This window comes from Chlorocebus sabaeus, chromosome 27 (assembly GCF_047675955.1).
Source record: "Chlorocebus sabaeus isolate Y175 chromosome 27, mChlSab1.0.hap1, whole genome shotgun sequence".
NCBI classification, from domain to species: domain Eukaryota; kingdom Metazoa; phylum Chordata; class Mammalia; order Primates; family Cercopithecidae; genus Chlorocebus; species Chlorocebus sabaeus.
Genome location: NC_132930.1, coordinates 45,512,047 through 45,527,573, shown reverse-complemented (window position 1 = coordinate 45,527,573; position 15,527 = coordinate 45,512,047). Strand labels below are relative to the sequence as shown.

General features: G+C 56.4%; 1 protein-coding gene across 1 annotated transcript in view; it reads right to left on the bottom strand.

Annotated features, from left to right (window-relative positions):
• Window positions 1–2,883: 2,883 nt before the first annotated feature.
• The window catches only part of CPZ (carboxypeptidase Z), a 29,564-nt gene continuing 16,920 nt past the window's right edge, over window positions 2,884–15,527 (bottom strand). Inside the window, exons 8-11 of the mRNA XM_008018025.3 lie at window positions 10,384–10,519; window positions 8,137–8,276; window positions 4,130–4,229; window positions 2,884–3,383 (exon numbers count right to left, since the gene is read on the bottom strand). Coding sequence (XP_008016216.3) covers window positions 3,028–3,383; window positions 4,130–4,229; window positions 8,137–8,276; window positions 10,384–10,519 — 732 coding nt within the window. The 3' untranslated portion in view covers window positions 2,884–3,027. The remainder of the gene's footprint in view (window positions 3,384–4,129; window positions 4,230–8,136; window positions 8,277–10,383; window positions 10,520–15,527) is intronic.

The following is a 15,527-nucleotide window of genomic DNA, read 5'->3' as shown; positions in this document are numbered from 1 at the left end:
ACAATTGGATATCTAGCTCTGTCCATGGACAGGCCTGGAAGCAGTGAGCACCCCTGGAGCAATAGGCAGCCCTGGTGCACGGCTCCGTTTTCCCAATGCCGCGTCCACACTAGCGTCCACCCGAACCACTGCCAGAGAGGCTCTCCAAATGAAAATGAGGTTCGCTCGGGAGTCGGGCCTTGCAGTGGAAATACATATGCTGGAGTCCGCTGTGCGTATTCAGGGAGGTACAAGCACAGAGGCTTTCATGGGAAAGTGAGGAGAATCACGTCATTGTTTTGGGATAATTATCCTTGCCACAGGAATCGATAACACGGGTGGTAAGAGTCTGAGGCTGGGCAGGCGTCCTCGCAGAAGTGTTTTGTGTGTGAGGTTGTCATGGACTTTGCTCACGAGTGTGCTGTTTGCCGTCTTCTGTGATCGATTTATGGGGAATACCGTCAGGGTTGTTCCCAGCTTTATTGGTTGGGGTTCTGGTTTGCTTTGTTTTTTAACACAGGTGTCTCCATTTTGATTGTGACAGCTTTCACACTGGAAACCAGGGGACGGCGGAAAGTGAGAGGGGGCAGCAGGCCCCAGCCAGGGGGTCCTGCCAGAGGCAAGGATGTCACTACGGACTGCGCAGATTCTAGCAACAGGACACAGAGCCAGGCGTGGTGGCTCACTCCTGTAATCCCAGCATTTTGGGAGGCCGAGGTGGGTGGATCACCTGAGGTCAGGAGTTCGAGACCAGCCTAGCCAACATGTTGAAACCCCATCTGTACTTTAAAAAATACAAAAATTAGCCGGCGTAGTGGCAGGCACCTGTAATCCCAGCTACTTGGGAGGCTGAGGCACGAGAATCACTTGAACTCAGGAGGTGCAGGTTGCAGTGAACCTAGATCGTGCCACTGCACTCCAGCCTGGGCAACACAGTGAGACTCTGTCTCAAAACAAACAAACAAAAAAGGACATGGAAGTGCGGAACGGTCCCCCACTGGCTGCATCTGGGGTGGTGTGTGGAGAGAATGCCATCTCTTCGTCTCCCCCTCCCCAGCTCCCACTCTTGCCATGGCCCTCCTGCACAGCCTTCCCCAAGGCTCCCTGACCAACTCCTCATTCCCGTTTCTATGATGGGGACCTGGTCCTTGGCCCCTGACATGAACTGGGCTCTGGAATGATCCTTCCGCCCCACACACCCACTGATTAGGCTTTTCCCTAGACAATGTGAATGGATGGGACAGAATGAAGTGCAGGGAAGGCCTCGTGCAGGTGCCCCACGGGGGCACTGAGACTGAGCGGCCACCTGCACACCCTGAGTCCTGGGCAACTTGCGCCCGCTGTCTCCACACCCATGTCAGCAAAGCAGGAAGCAGAGGTCTGCTCCACACGCCTCCTGGGGTTTCAGAGGACCCCTGCATGGTACCCTGTATGCAGTGGAACCAAATAAATGTAGACCTTCAAGTCACTAGGCACATGGATGAATGTAGGGTGCAGGGGCTCAGGAGAACATTTGAGATGTTCCCCAGACACTCCAGATCATTACCCATGCCTTGCTCAGCTAACCAAGCTCTGCTGTGCCAGTGCAAGACTCGAGGGCTGCAGGCTGCCTGAGCCCTCCCCGTGCCTTCCCCTCAGAGCACACCGCCCAGCACCGGGGGTGTGCCTGCTCCTCTGGGCTTCAGCTGGGAACCCCGAGGCCTTCGCGTCAGGGCATAGCTGCCAGGAGGCAATGGAATGAGGCTGAGGGTGCTGGTGGGGACCATGCTGTCATTCGGTTGAGGTCGAGGCACTGCTCAGAGTGGATGCCCATTTCCATGGGGGGCCTGCCCGGGCCTGGAGCTCTGGAAACCAGGATAGCCGATGGGCACAGCCGGGAGCGCGTGAGGGGCCATTACGTGGCAGATGTTACCCTCTCCTAGGGGCTGAACCGTGTCCCTCCCACAAAATTCATCTGCTGAAGCCCCAGGTCCTCAGTGTGATCTTATTTGGAGGTAGCATCTTTGTAAAGGTAACTAAATTAAAATGAGGGTCACTAGGGTCTTATATTAGGCCCTAGCCCAGTATAAGAGGAAATGTGGACAGAGACACACGTAGTGGGACGATAATGGGAAGAGGGGGGAAGGATGACCGCCAACGAGCCGGGGAGTGGCGCCAGGAGCCTGCCCTGCCGACAGGGCTCTGACGTCAGCCCCCAGGGCTGCAGGAGGACACACTTCTGCTGTCGAAGCGCCAGGTCTCTGCTGCTTTTTGACGCAGGCCTGGCTGGCTCAGGCACCTTCTCTGCTGCATTCTCTGTTCAGGCTATGGGACCCCTTCCTGGAGGACCCTGGGACTGACAGACTTTCTGGATGGTGAGAGAGGGGACAGGAGAGGGTCCCTGGACCCAAGTAGCATGATCGGGATGAGGGAGGGCCCAGGAATATCCACCCCCATGGAGCCAGGCCCCCCTGGAAGCCTGTGAGCCTGAGTGTGGTCCCCTCAACCATGCCACGAGGTCCCAGGCTCTGGTCAGCTCTCCTGCCCTCGAGGTCTTGACCCTACCTTGGGGTTACCTGCTGCCCACCCCCATCCTCCCATTTAGCGCCCCCTCTTCTCCTCTGCACTCCAGGACACATGAGCTTCAGCTGCAGGATCCAGAGTTCAGCTCCTACAGAGGCTCACGCCATTGGCCCACCTCAGTTTCCCATTTGAAGTCAGTTCAAGGCCTGGTGGTCTGGGAAAAGCCAGCTAGTCCCACTGGCCCAGCACAGATGGGCTGCAGTCTCGGGCCTGCAATCGGGACCTGTGGGCAGCAGAATAGCTGCCTGGGGTTGCCCCACGGGGCCCAGGCCACAGCTGTCCTCAGGCAACAAGGGTCAGTCCCCAGCCTTCCCTGGAAAGCGCCTTACACACAGACTCTCATTCCAGTGGAAAGTGGATATAAACACTTTAATAAAACGGCAGCGGCTTTGTGGAATGTCCGTGGCAGACAAAATCAAGAGCCAGGGGCCCGGGACGCGGAGATGGGCCTGGGTCTCCACATCCGGGCGGGTGCTGGGGCTGCGGCTAGTACTTGAGCAGCCAGCGTGGCCTGTGCGTGCTCAGCGACGTGAAGTAGGACCACCACCAGGGCTTGCTCCCGTCGGCCGAGGGCTGCCTGCGTGCCCGGAGTGGGTCAGGCTCCATGGCCTCCCCCAAAGAGCTGGCACCTCCCAGCGGGTCGTGGGGCCCAGTCCTCCGCAGCCCGTGAAGAAAGTTCCTGGGTCCCACCCCCAGAGGCTGCAGAATGAAGTCGACACGGCCAGCCCTCTTCATCCGGGCAGGGAGGATGACTTTCTTGATGACCTTGGTGTAGCCAGGGGCTTGGGCAATGACAATGTGGGTACCTGGGGGCAGCAATCTCCAGTAGTCGCCATCAGGGGCTGAGGACAAATAGATTACAAATGATTCTCAGGAGGACTGCAGACCCAGCGGCGGGGTGATGGGTGATGGGTGATGGGTGTGAGTGGGGAGAGGTTGGCAGACGCCAAATGTGCACTTGCCTCTGTGAGCCTGGAATGTCCTTCCCACCTCTTTTCTCTGTCCGACTCTTTTTTATCCCTCAAAACCCTGCTTAGGCACCCCCTCTTCTCTGAAACCTTCGATGACCACTCCCATCTCCCATACCCAACCACAGTCAGCAAAAGTCCTGCTCTTCTCTGGACCACATCTCTGGCAGGTAACACACATCACAGCATACTGTCATTTTTCATCAGCTGTGAAATCCCTTTAAGGGCAGCCAGAGCCCGCACGGGGCTGGACACCCCGGCTTGTCAATGGGGTATGAGCTTTGGGATTGAAACCAATAGGTTTATGGGTGGAGTCGGCTCTCCCCAGCACTCTTGGAGAAGGAGGCATTTTCGTAGGAATACAGAGCACGCATCCACCCGTCATTCAGTAGCCATGGCCGGGCAAGCTCTTCCCTCACCAAAGGCTGCAACGAGATGCAGCCTGCAGCAGGCGCAGACCCTGCTTCCTGCCCACCCTCCCCGACCCAGCCAGCCTGGGAAGGAATGGAGCATCCTGCCAAGGGCTGGGCACACTGTGAGCGTGTGAGGGTGCCGGCTGCCACTGTGTGGCATTCCCTTGGCAGACGTGGGCCCCAGGGAACCGCCAGGGACGTGCTCACCTGTGGTGATGTCGTGGCGAATGCCTTTGACTAAGATCCGGGCGTTTTTGACGGGCTTGCCGAATTTGTCCATCACCACACCTTTGATGCCCCGGTGCACCTAAAGAGACCGGGGAGAGACCACAGAGATGGCGTGAGCTCTCCCAGTGAGCATGGAGGCCATCAGCTTGTTCCCCACATGCTCCTCAGAGCTCGGTATCTCGGGGAAACCACCCCACAGAACCCCACTCCGCCAGCCCTCGCGCTGCCATCTTTAACCAGTCAGTCACTCCCCTCTCTGAGCCTCAGTTTCCTCCCTGGCAATTGACTGAGCATGTTCCAGGCTTTTGAACGACCCTGCATCTCGCCCGAGGCCGGGCTGACTCCATCTCAATGGGCATTGACCAAAGAACCCTTTCCTGCCAGTCTTCCGACGGATCGGCATTCCTTCCCTGCCTTCCCAGCCACAACGGGACTCAATGGTTCCCTCTGAGCTGAGGCTCCTGAAGGCAGCGTGGGCGTCGGAGAGGACGAGGGCCAAGTGCCTGGACCCTGGCTAGAGCAGCGCGGTTTCTTCATCATACACGAGGATAACACGCCCTGCCTTGGTACCGCTCGCCTGGCCTTGGCACGAACTGATCCTCAGCACACAAGCTCCCTGCACGCCCACAGCGCCAACGTTTTCACCCTGGAAAGCCCCTCCCAGAGCTGCCTGATCCCATCCGCATTTCTTCTAGAACAATCAATGACAGGACACCACACGGCCCCTGCTGCAGTCAGCAGAAACAGCTTGGGGTCCGAGGATGCTGAAGGTCACGCTGAGCGGGACCAGATACCCGTGGGGAGAGGAGTCAGTCCAGCGAGGCTGCCCCGTGCCCACGCCCTGCGCGGGGCTCAGCAGCAACAGATTCCCCAGGGAAAGGGCTCCCAGCCAGGCCCTGCTGTGTTTCCAGAAACTGTGAAAATGATCTTGCTCCTCTTAAAATCAGGATAAAAGCAAAACTTTTTAGGTTGGAGAGACCGTTTTCCTATATATTCATCTTTATGTCGACAGTTGTAAAAGTGCAATTTCAAATACTTCCTATGGAGGGAGGAGTCCACAGAAGCAAAGGGCCTGGGCCCACAGGGTCAGGACCCAGCCCTGGCAACAGGAGCATCCTCCTTCCCTGGCCCAGGGACGTGAGCCTGAGAGGGGCCGGTTTTTCTCTGGGCCAGAGAACCAGCTCTGCCCCAGTGACTCCTCACTTCAGACAAACTTTTGCTTCTGGGTGCCTCAGTTTCCTCAGCTGTAAAATGTTCCTGAGGCCAAAGCATCTCTGGCTTCTGCAGGACCGATGATTTTAGCAACCAGCACGTGAGCTCTAATCCCACCGTGGCTGACCCCCACAGTGACCCATGAGGAAACCAACTCGCCTGACACACGCCGCTGGCGAGCTCAGACCCCGCGGCTCCTAACTGCCATTCCAGGCTCGCGCCCAGCCCTCAGTGGCGCGGGTGGCTTAAACGGGGTGGGCACCCAGTCCAGCTCCACCAAGCACATGCTATCACTTGTCCCTGTGCTGCAGGAATTTGGGGAAGCCAGAGCACGTGGAATCCTGATGAGCACATCACAGGGTCCCAGCCCTCCTGACTCGGTGGAGAGGGAGTGACGGCCACTGCCCGCTGCCCTCTGGGGCTTGTGACCTGCACCCAGGATGCTCTTGTCCACACTTCACTGCTTAATGGCATTGCACTCCTGAAACAATGTCTCGTGGACTCGCATTTAGCGGGAGGGGGAGCATAAAAAGTAAGGCTTTCCTGCGTGAGAGGTGATGGGGAGAAACTGGACGGCTTGAGAAGCCACCGTACCCCTCAGCCAGCCCACCCCGTGTATCCTCCTCACCCCCAGACAGCATCTGAGCCCTCTCTGCTTAGAATACCCTCACCAGCCCCTCACCGGGACAATTCCTTCCCTCCCTTCAAAACAGATCACACTCCTCCTCCTCCAGGAAGCCCTCCCTGATGACCAGCCACACTGGGGGTCTACCCCAGGGTCCCATGGCCCCAGGCTTCCTCTCTGCTAGCCCTCACTTCTGCCTCCCCCAGCCCCACCTGACAGCAGGGGCTCTCCCAGGAGGGTGTCTTATAGGAGGCCCTCACTCAACATCGGCCTGCGCTGGATGGATTTTTTTCTGTCCCTGCTCTTGGGCCCAAGGGTCACCTTCACGAAACACGGGGCACATGCGGTTCTCTGGCGGGGAAGCAGAGCTGCCACGCCGCCCCTCCCCGAGCCCCAGGTTATGTAGACTCCCACCCGAGGCCTGGCCAGGATCACTAGGAAAAAAGCCTCAATTGGCCACGACAGGCTTGATCCTTATCAGGAGGCCGCACCCAGCTCTCCGCCAGCCAGCAAACTGCCTGGCCTTCCAAGGTCCAGGCTCGCTGTAAATCTTCATATCCCAAGACTTCACGTGTAATATCCAGGAGCAATGCCAGCCATATTCGAGGCTCCTCCAACCTCGTGTTCACCAGATAGCTGCAAAATGCAACGTGCACAGGCCTGGCACGAGAGCTTATAGAAGAGTGAGACTCACTGCAGGTGGCACAACGCTGCGGCACACCCATCAGAAAGAAACTCAAATGGAAGAATGTTCCATTATTACTTTGTTTGGGTCTTTGTTTATTTCCTTCCTCGGCAGCTGCTGCCCTAAGGAGTTCGCTCAAGTCTTACTTGGAGGCAGGTTCCTGATTTTTCTAGAAAAGAGGGGGCTCATGGACAGAGGGCTTGGGAACAAGCAGATCTGGGTGACACCAGACAGGCCATGTGACTCTCTGACCCTCTGTCACCTCCTCTGGCTGTCTCACAGACACTGGCAGCCTGCAGCGTGAGCCTGTGTGTGGCCCAGAGACTCCAGGCCAGAACCCCAACTCCATCTATAAAATGGGATGGCCCCGTCTGCTGCCCGGCCTGGTGTCAAAACCGGCCGCCCTGTGTGGGTGGGCGCCCACTGTACAGTGCTGTGCCCTCACCCCTCCTTGCTGCTGCAGCTCAACCCTCCTTCTGAGGTCTGCTTCTCGCTGGGCATCTGTGCTCATATGCAATTCATGTCATTCTTGAAAATGCTTGGGACAAAAATAGCAGAAGTGTCTTCAGAACCCAGGCTCTCTTCCGTGTGACATCCCGGGTCCTTCTTGGGGTCCCCAGCACCCTCGGTGTGAGCTGTGCTGCAAGGGGAGCAGACACGGGCACAGGGTCCCCGCTCTGACACTGAGTGCTAGGGAGACCTTGGCTCTCTGGGGCAGCGAGGGGGGCATTTACATACGCTCTCAGCCATCCCTACTCACCTCCCACCTGCCTGCTTCTGGGTGACCTCAGCCTCACGACAGTAGTCACCTCTCAGTCAGGCCTCCCTGCCCCGCCCCCAGCCTCTGCCAGCCACTTCCTGCCTGTACCCTCCCCTCCAAGGCCCAAAGCCCTGCCTGAGCCACACAGCTACCCCACTGACCAGAGCCCTCGCTCCCGCGCCTCCTGGAGTGCAGTGCCCGCCCCATCCCACAGCTCAAGTCCTCACCACAGCCCCAGCGGCTCTCGAGGGTTTCAAAGCCCCATGGGGTTCTAGTATGCTCCCCTCTGCTGGGAGCTCTCCCTGTCCTGTGGTTTGATATCTCCTGCCCTTCTTCAAGATGAAGCCATGCGGCAGCCTCCAGGAAGCCCCCCGGCCTCCGAGTCTGGGTCAGACTCCTCACCGGGTTGCCCAGGCCCGTGCTCCCTTGTTTAACTGTGCTGCTTTAGGTCGTGACACCCTTGCTACAGGGATTCCAACACACGGCACTGCCGCCCCAGCACCCACAGGGCACGCAGAGGAGCGCCAGCTGCTGCATCTCAAGTTGCGCATGGTGGACAGTGAAAACCAAACAAGTGGCAGCGAGAGGAGCATGCAGTGAGCATGCGGAGGCAGTGAGCTGCTGGGGCCACCCTGGGAGCCCGAAAATGACCCACCCCACCCAGGCCCCACCTGGGCCAGAGCCTGGAGACCGTCGGAACTCACCGTCTCCACGAAATTCAGGAGTGACTCCTTGTTGTGCTGCCAAAGCGTGTACAGGGCCTCCTCGGGGGGGAACTTCACACAGCCCAGCTCCACTGTGATCTCAAAGCAGTTGGTGTGCAGATAGTTGAAGTCGGACATGCCTGTGGCACAGAGACAGCCGGGATGTCGGGGGCATCGGCCGAGCGCCCAGCAGGCAGGTGAGTGCAGCAGGTGCTTGGCAACAGACGCCTCTCCTATGGCTGAGGGGCTGAACAACTGTGAGGTGGGCCATATGATCCCCACTTTGCAGATGTGCAGATGGAGGCCTGGGATATTACAGGAAGGGGCAGAGCTGCATCTTGAGCCCAGGCAGCTTGGCGGCAAAGCCCACAGGCTTCCCCACCCCCGTGCTGTCTCTGGTGAGGTCGGGGATGAATCGGTTTCTAACAGAGAAGCCCACAGCACGAGGCAGCCACACAGGCCCCTGCCATCCCAGCTGCTGGCCTGGAGGCCCCATGGTGACAATGTCCATTGACCCAGACGTTGTCCTGACAAGAGTCTAGGAGGGCGATCCTATTAGCTCCATCTCCCAGAGAGACCACAGGCCCGGGCTAGGGTGGACAACTAGCCACCTGGCCAGCCAAGAAGGCCTCAGAGCAAGTTGGGCCTACCCCAGCTGCACCTACTTCTGCCCTCTGTGCCACCTGCTTTTGGAGTTTCTTGTACAGCAGAAGCCATGACCATCTCCAAGGCAGGCCTAGGGCGACGGCACCCACAGGGAGTCGCAGGGAGCCCTTCTGAAGTTCAAGGCTCCTGAGCCACCGACCCTGCAGCTGCTGTTGACAGTCCCTGCCCAGACCCCAGTGTAGCCACAGTCACTGTCCCTGTGGTCCAGCTAGCTCTGGTGCCCGGCCTTATGCTTTCCCAGGGCCATGTCAGGTGCAAGAGGGGACAGAGGCCACTCACAGTGGCTCACGCTTATAATCCCAGCACTCTGGGAGGCCAAGGCGGGAGGATCAGGAGGTCAGGAGATCGAGACCATCCTGGCCAACATGGTGAAACCCCGTCTCTGCTAAAAATACAAAAATTAGCTGGGTGTGGTGGTGCACACCTATAATCCCAGCTACTCGGGAGGCTGAGGCAGGAGAATCGCTTGAACCCAGGAGGCAGAGATTGCAGTGAGCCAAGATCACGCCACTGCACTCCAGCCTGGGCGATAGAGTGAGACTTCATCTCAAAAAAAAAAAAAAAAAGAGGGGACAGAGAGGGGCCTCTCCCAGCTCAGCTCCTGGATGTCTGTTGCAGACCCCAGTCACAGGGCTATGACGGGGTTCAGGGCCCTCTGTCTGGGTTCTGGAAGGGAAAGAGGCTGTTCCGCACCAGGGAGACCACAGGTGCCAATCATTGAGCAGGAGAGAAAGGTTTTCAGACCGGGCTGTGAAGGTGGCTTCAGAGTGTGCAAGAAGTGCCACCTTCTCTGCCTGCCTGCATGGGAGGAAGGGGCAGAAGGGGATGCCACGTGGGTCCCAGCTCTGCCACCTGTGGCCCTGGGCCTCCAGCAAGTCCTTCTCTCCGCTGAGCCCAGTGCTCTCATCTGTGTTGTGCTGGCAAGGAGGGGTGCAAGCAGGGCCCAGAGCGTGTGTGCCTAGTCTGGCGGGTGCCCCTCAGGACACACAGTGGCATGTGCCCATTATATTGCTCTCGTGCAGCCTCCCCCAGGGCAAATTTAGCAGATAAAAATGCACACGCTTAAAGTCGGGCTCCAGAGAAACCACAGATACAATTGTAGTATCAGTCCACCCCATGCGGGTTCTCGTAAGCGTATCCCATGCATTGGAACGTCCTTATATTGTCCTAAAAACAATTCCTCACTGTCTCTCGGGAATTCCAATTTAACTGGAAGTCCAGCGTTTCATCTGGCAACTCCACTTCCCTAAAAGTCACAAAAGGATTGGTCATGGGTAGAACCGTCAAATGTAAGTGTTCATAAAATAAACTACGGAAGCCGCGGGCCTGGGGCCTCCACAGCAGTCACACAACAGCTTTTCATCAAGACAGAAACCAAAACTCAAGCCAGCCTCCTCTCCATCAGGCGAGGCACCGCCATGTTTTCCAAGGTCTCCAACTGGATCCCAGCAGAAGACCTTGGAGTTAGGCCCTGCCCCCACCCCACCCAGCCTCCACACTCCCACCCCCACCCCAGCCCCGCCCCACCCAGCCTCTACACTCCCTGAGTCCCACCCCAGCCCCTCCCCGCAGAAGTCGCACCTCCTGTGAAGCTGTACCAGTCCGCCCCATTGATGATGCTCCCCCTCTTCAGGAAGTTGCCTCCACACCTGTTCTCCGACCTGTCCATCATCATGGGGTGGACATCAGCATAGGCTCTGGACAGCAGCTTGAACATCTGGAAAAGAGACCTGGCTCCGATGAGGAAAGGGTCCCCTGCAGGACGTCCCATGAGCTGGGGTCAGTGAGGGGATCAGAGATAGGAGAGGGGAACGGTGTCCCGCAGAGGACACCATGTATGTGAAGGCCCGGAGGTGGGTCACAGGCATTCTGGCACTGCTGGACTTCAGGGCCAGGTCCCCTGGGTATCTGGGGTAATCACTGAGCCTCTGCCCACCTGGTCGGGTAGTGAGGCCTTTCTCTCCTGAGGTTACACACAAACATGGTGTCCACAGGGCATGTGTAGGTTGGCCTGACAGTTTATAAAGCCTGGGCTGTTGGCACAATGAAGGCTGGGGTGGGCTGCATTTCCCCCCACTTCATCTCCAAAGCCAACTTCTTCTAAGAATAATAATAGATTCATTCCCCATCCCGCTCCAACTCCAGGCTGACCAGCACCATCAGAGGCTGGGACTCAGCCTGTGGGAAGCCCCTCCCTGAACACCCCACCCTCCACCTTCCACTGCAGTCAGTAGAAGGATAGAACACAGCTCATAGGACCTGCCACCCCTGACATGTTTGGATGTGTGGCTGGGATCCTGGGTCCCTCCCCACAGGCCTCCCTCCCCAGCCCGGAGCTTCCCCACATTGTGCCCATCCCCCAGGCAGAATCCACAGGTCCTCCTTTGTGGGGGTTCTTGGCCATCTCTAAGTCCCATGCTGACCCTGGGCAGAGGCTCTTGGTGGGTCAGGCAGGCGAAGGGCTCCCCCTGCACAGGCTCATCAGGGTCCCACCATGCGGGACAAGTCTGTGCTGAGGAGGGGGCTCCCTCTGTCAGAAAGGAGGAGTGGAGGACACTGGAGGGTGGACAGGCCAGGCCCAGTGAGAGAGTGAGTGAGTGAGTGAGTGAATGAGGGAATGAGTGAGTGGGTGAAAGAATCAGTGACTGAGTGAGTAAATGAGTGAGTGAATGAGTGAGTGAATGAATGGGTAAGTGAATGAATGAACGAGTGAGTGAATGAGTGAGTCAGTGAGTGAATGAGTGAGCAAGTGAAACAGTGAGTGAATGAGTGAATAAGTGAGTGAATGAGTGAGTGAATGGGTGAGTGAATAAGTGAGTGAAGAGTGAGTGAATAAGTGAGTGAATGGATGAGTGACTGAGTGAATGATTGAATGAGTGAGTGAATGAGTGAATGAATGAGTGAATGAGTGAGTGGTTGAGTGAATGAGTGGTTGAGTGAATGAGTGGTTGAGTGAATGAGTGAGTGAATGAGTGAGTGGTTGAGTGAATGAGTGAGTGAATGAGTGAGTAAGTGAACGAGTGAATAAGTGAGTAAATGAGTGAATGAGTGAGTGAATGAGCAAGTGAAACAGTGAGTGAATGACTGAGTGAATAAGTGAATGAGTGAGTGAGTGAATGAGTGAATGAATGAGTGAATGAGTGAGTGACTGAATAAATGAGTGAAGGAGTGAGTGACTGAGTGAATGAGTGAATAAGTGAGTGAGTGAGTGAGTGAGTGAGCAAATGAGTGAATGAGTGAGTGCTCCAGGTCAGAGTGAAGATCTCTCCCTGGTGGGGGTCATGTGACTCGGACTCCCAGACATGGGATTTGGGGGAGGCGGGGAATGGGTCCAGCTCCTCAGAAGTGAGGCTGTGCCATATGGACTCAGTCCCACAGATACAAACCAAGGGCCGAAACACAACCCCACTCAGGCCCTATGGTTCCAGGGTAGTGGACCATGGACCACTATCCTACCAGTAGCCCCTGCACCTGTGGGTGGGACCAGCATCAGCTCTGGAGTTGCCTGCCCCGCCTCATAGCGGGAAGCCTCACTGGACTTTCCCATCAAGAACGAATCACGCCCAACAAAGGGTCCATCTTCCCAGGACACGTCTGCTACATTCTACCTGCATCTCACCTCTGACCTGCCTTTATCCAACAGCATGACAGAGTGTAGACTTGGGGGGTAGGAGGGTGGGACCAGACTCTCTCCAAAGTCTGCTCCTGACCCAGCCCACCATGTCACCCTTTCTCCCCACAAGGCCTCCTGCCCTACAGTCCCTCCTCCCCACCCTTGCCTGGGGCCTCCCTCCCATCGCTAGTCAGTCTCTAGGGCTAAGGCATGGAAGGTGGCTGCCGACCACCAGTCCCCAAAACCCTGGGGTGCAGGAGCCCAGGTCTGGCTAAGACAGGCCTGACCTGGGAGGGCAGGTACAGGACAAGGACATCAGAGGAGCTGTCGGTCCAGAGGCTGGGCACACATGGGCAAGGAAGACACACAGATAAATGAAACCAGGTAGGAGCGGGTAAGCCGCGACTGAATGGGGACACAGGAACACAGGCTGAGGACCATGGGAAACCCAGCCCACCCAGCTCCTGCCCCAGGAAGCCCTTGGGAAACTGGCTATGCTGATTCCCACAGTGGGTGTAGGCGGAGCCAAAAAGGGCTTGGCAGGCAGGACAGAGCGTGAGCAGGATTCGGGCAGAGGGGCAGGTGTGGAGCGGCGAGAGGCAGCCATGGCCAGCCTGCAGGGCCTTGAACACTGCCCCCAGGCGCTGGCTCTCGTCTGTAGGGCATCATGGAAGTTTGGCGAAAGCGTACCTTGGCATACCCCAGCCAGCCCGTCTCATGCTCCCTGGCCAGCCCCAGGCGCCTCCTGGGACCCTGGTTTCCAGAGATCACTGCTGGCTGCAGGACTGTATGATCACTGCCCGATGACTGATGGCTTGGGAAATGTCTCATTTTCTCTGGCTCTGATGGGACTCTTTGGGGTGAACATTCCCCCTGGGGACATCTTCTCACATCTGGTTCTAAGGCTGAGAGACACTGGGCCTGTGCAGAGGGGGACACCTGCCCTACCCAGCCATTGCCCCCAAGAGCATAGGGGCGCAAGGCCAGGCCAGAAGTGGAGGCCACCCAGTCACCCCTGGGGGCACTTGCAGAGGTCCGAGCAGAGAACCAGACACCTCACCCCTTGCACCCTTGGTGTGCACTGCCTGCAAGCATCAATGAATGACTGAGTGAGGGAGGGAGTGTGGGAATAAACAAATGAGTGAAAGAATAAGAGTGAGTGAATGACTGTGTGAGTGATGAATGAGTGAGAGAATGAGTGAGCAATGAGTAAATGAGTGAATGAGTGATGAGTAAATGAGTGAGTGAATGAGTGAGTGAATAAGTGAGTAAATGAGTGCATGATTGAATGAGTGACTGAATGAATGAGTGAATGAGTGACAGAATGAGTGAATGAATGAATGAGAAAATGAGTGTGTGAATGAGTGAATGAATAAGAGAATGAGTGAGTGATGAGTAAATGAGTGAGTTAATAAGTGAATAGGTGAGTGACTGAATGAATGAGTGAGTGAATGAGTAAGTGAATGAGTGAGTGAATGAATGAATGAGTGAATGAGTAAATGAGTGAGGGAATGAGTGAGGGAGTGAGTGAATGAGTGGGTTAATGAGTGAATGAGTGAGTGAATAAGTAAGTGAATGAGTGAGGGAGTGAGTGAATGCGTGAGTGAATGGGTGAGTGAATGAGTGAGTGAGGGAGTGAGAGAATGGGTGAGTGAGTGAATGGGTGAGTTAATGAGAAAATGAGTGAGTGAATGAGTGACTGAATGAGTGAGTGAGTGAATGAGTGAGTGAATGAGGGAGTGAATGAGTGAGTGAGTGGGTGAGTAAATGAATGAGTGAATGAATGGATGAGTGAATGAGTGAGGAAATGAGTGAGTGAGTGAGTGGGTGAATGAGTGAGTGAGTGGTTGAGTGACTGGTTGAGTGAATGAGTGAATGAATGAGTGGTTGAGTAAATGAGTGAATGAGTGAGTGAAGGAGTGAATGAGTGTGAGTGAGTGAATGAGTGAGTGAATGGGTGAGTGGATGAGTGAGTGAATGGGTGAGTGAGTAAGTGAATGAGTGAGTGAGTGAATGGATGAGTGAGTGAATGGGTGAGTGAATGGGTGAGTGAATGAGTGAGTGAATGGGTGAGTGAATGGGTGAGTGAATGGGTGAGTGAATGAGTGAATGAGTGAGAGTGAGTGAATGAGTGAGTGTGAGCAAGTGAGTGAATGAGTGAGTGAGTGAGTGAGTGAATAAGTGAGTGAGTGAATGGGTGAGTGAATGGGTGAGTGAATGAGTGAGTGAATGGGTGAGTGAATGTGAGTGAATGGGTGAGTCAATGAGTAAGTGACTGGGTGAGTGAGTGAATGGATGAGTGAGGGAATGGGTGAGTGAATGAGTGAGTGATAGGGTGAGTGAATGAGTGAGTGAGTGAATGGGTGGTGAGTGATTGAATGGGGGAATGAATGAGTGAGGGAGTGAGGGAGGGAGTGAGTGCATGAATGAATGGGTGAGTCAGTGAGTGAATGGGTGAGTGACTGAATGGGTGAGTGAATGAGCGAGTGAGGGAGTGAGTGAATGGGTGAGTGAGGGAGTGAGTTAGTGAATGATAAACAAGTGAAGGCGTGAATGGGTGGGAGAATGAACAAATGCAGGACAAATGCTCCAGTAGCCCAGGTGTTGCTGTCACGGCCCCTGGTCCGCAGGGTGCTCAGCTTGCTCTCCCCATTCCCGCTGGGCCACAGCATTCCCTGCACCCGGCTCCCTGGGGCTCCCCTGGGTCTCTGCACCAGGTGGCCTGTGCCTCCAGTGCCCCTCCCTGCCCCACAGCTGGAAGTCTCCACCTCATCTGTGGGATCCTTTTGGGAAACCACCACCTCAGGGAAGCCCTCCTGAAGTCCCAGACTAGGCTGGGGGTTCCCCCTGCGACACATGCACGTGTGCACATGCACGCACACGCACACACAGGCATCCATGCACACACGTGCACTCACACCCCTCCTGCAGCCCTGGCGATCTTCTCCTTGCCAGTTTCAGGCTCCATCTCCCACCCTAGGCTGAGGACCCCCAGAGCAGGGACCAGTACCATTGCATTTCCAATGATGGCCCCAGGACAGGGAGGGGCCGGGTGAGGCAGGGTTGATATCTGAGTGCCAGCCACGGGCCCAACTATGTGCCCGGCCCGGTG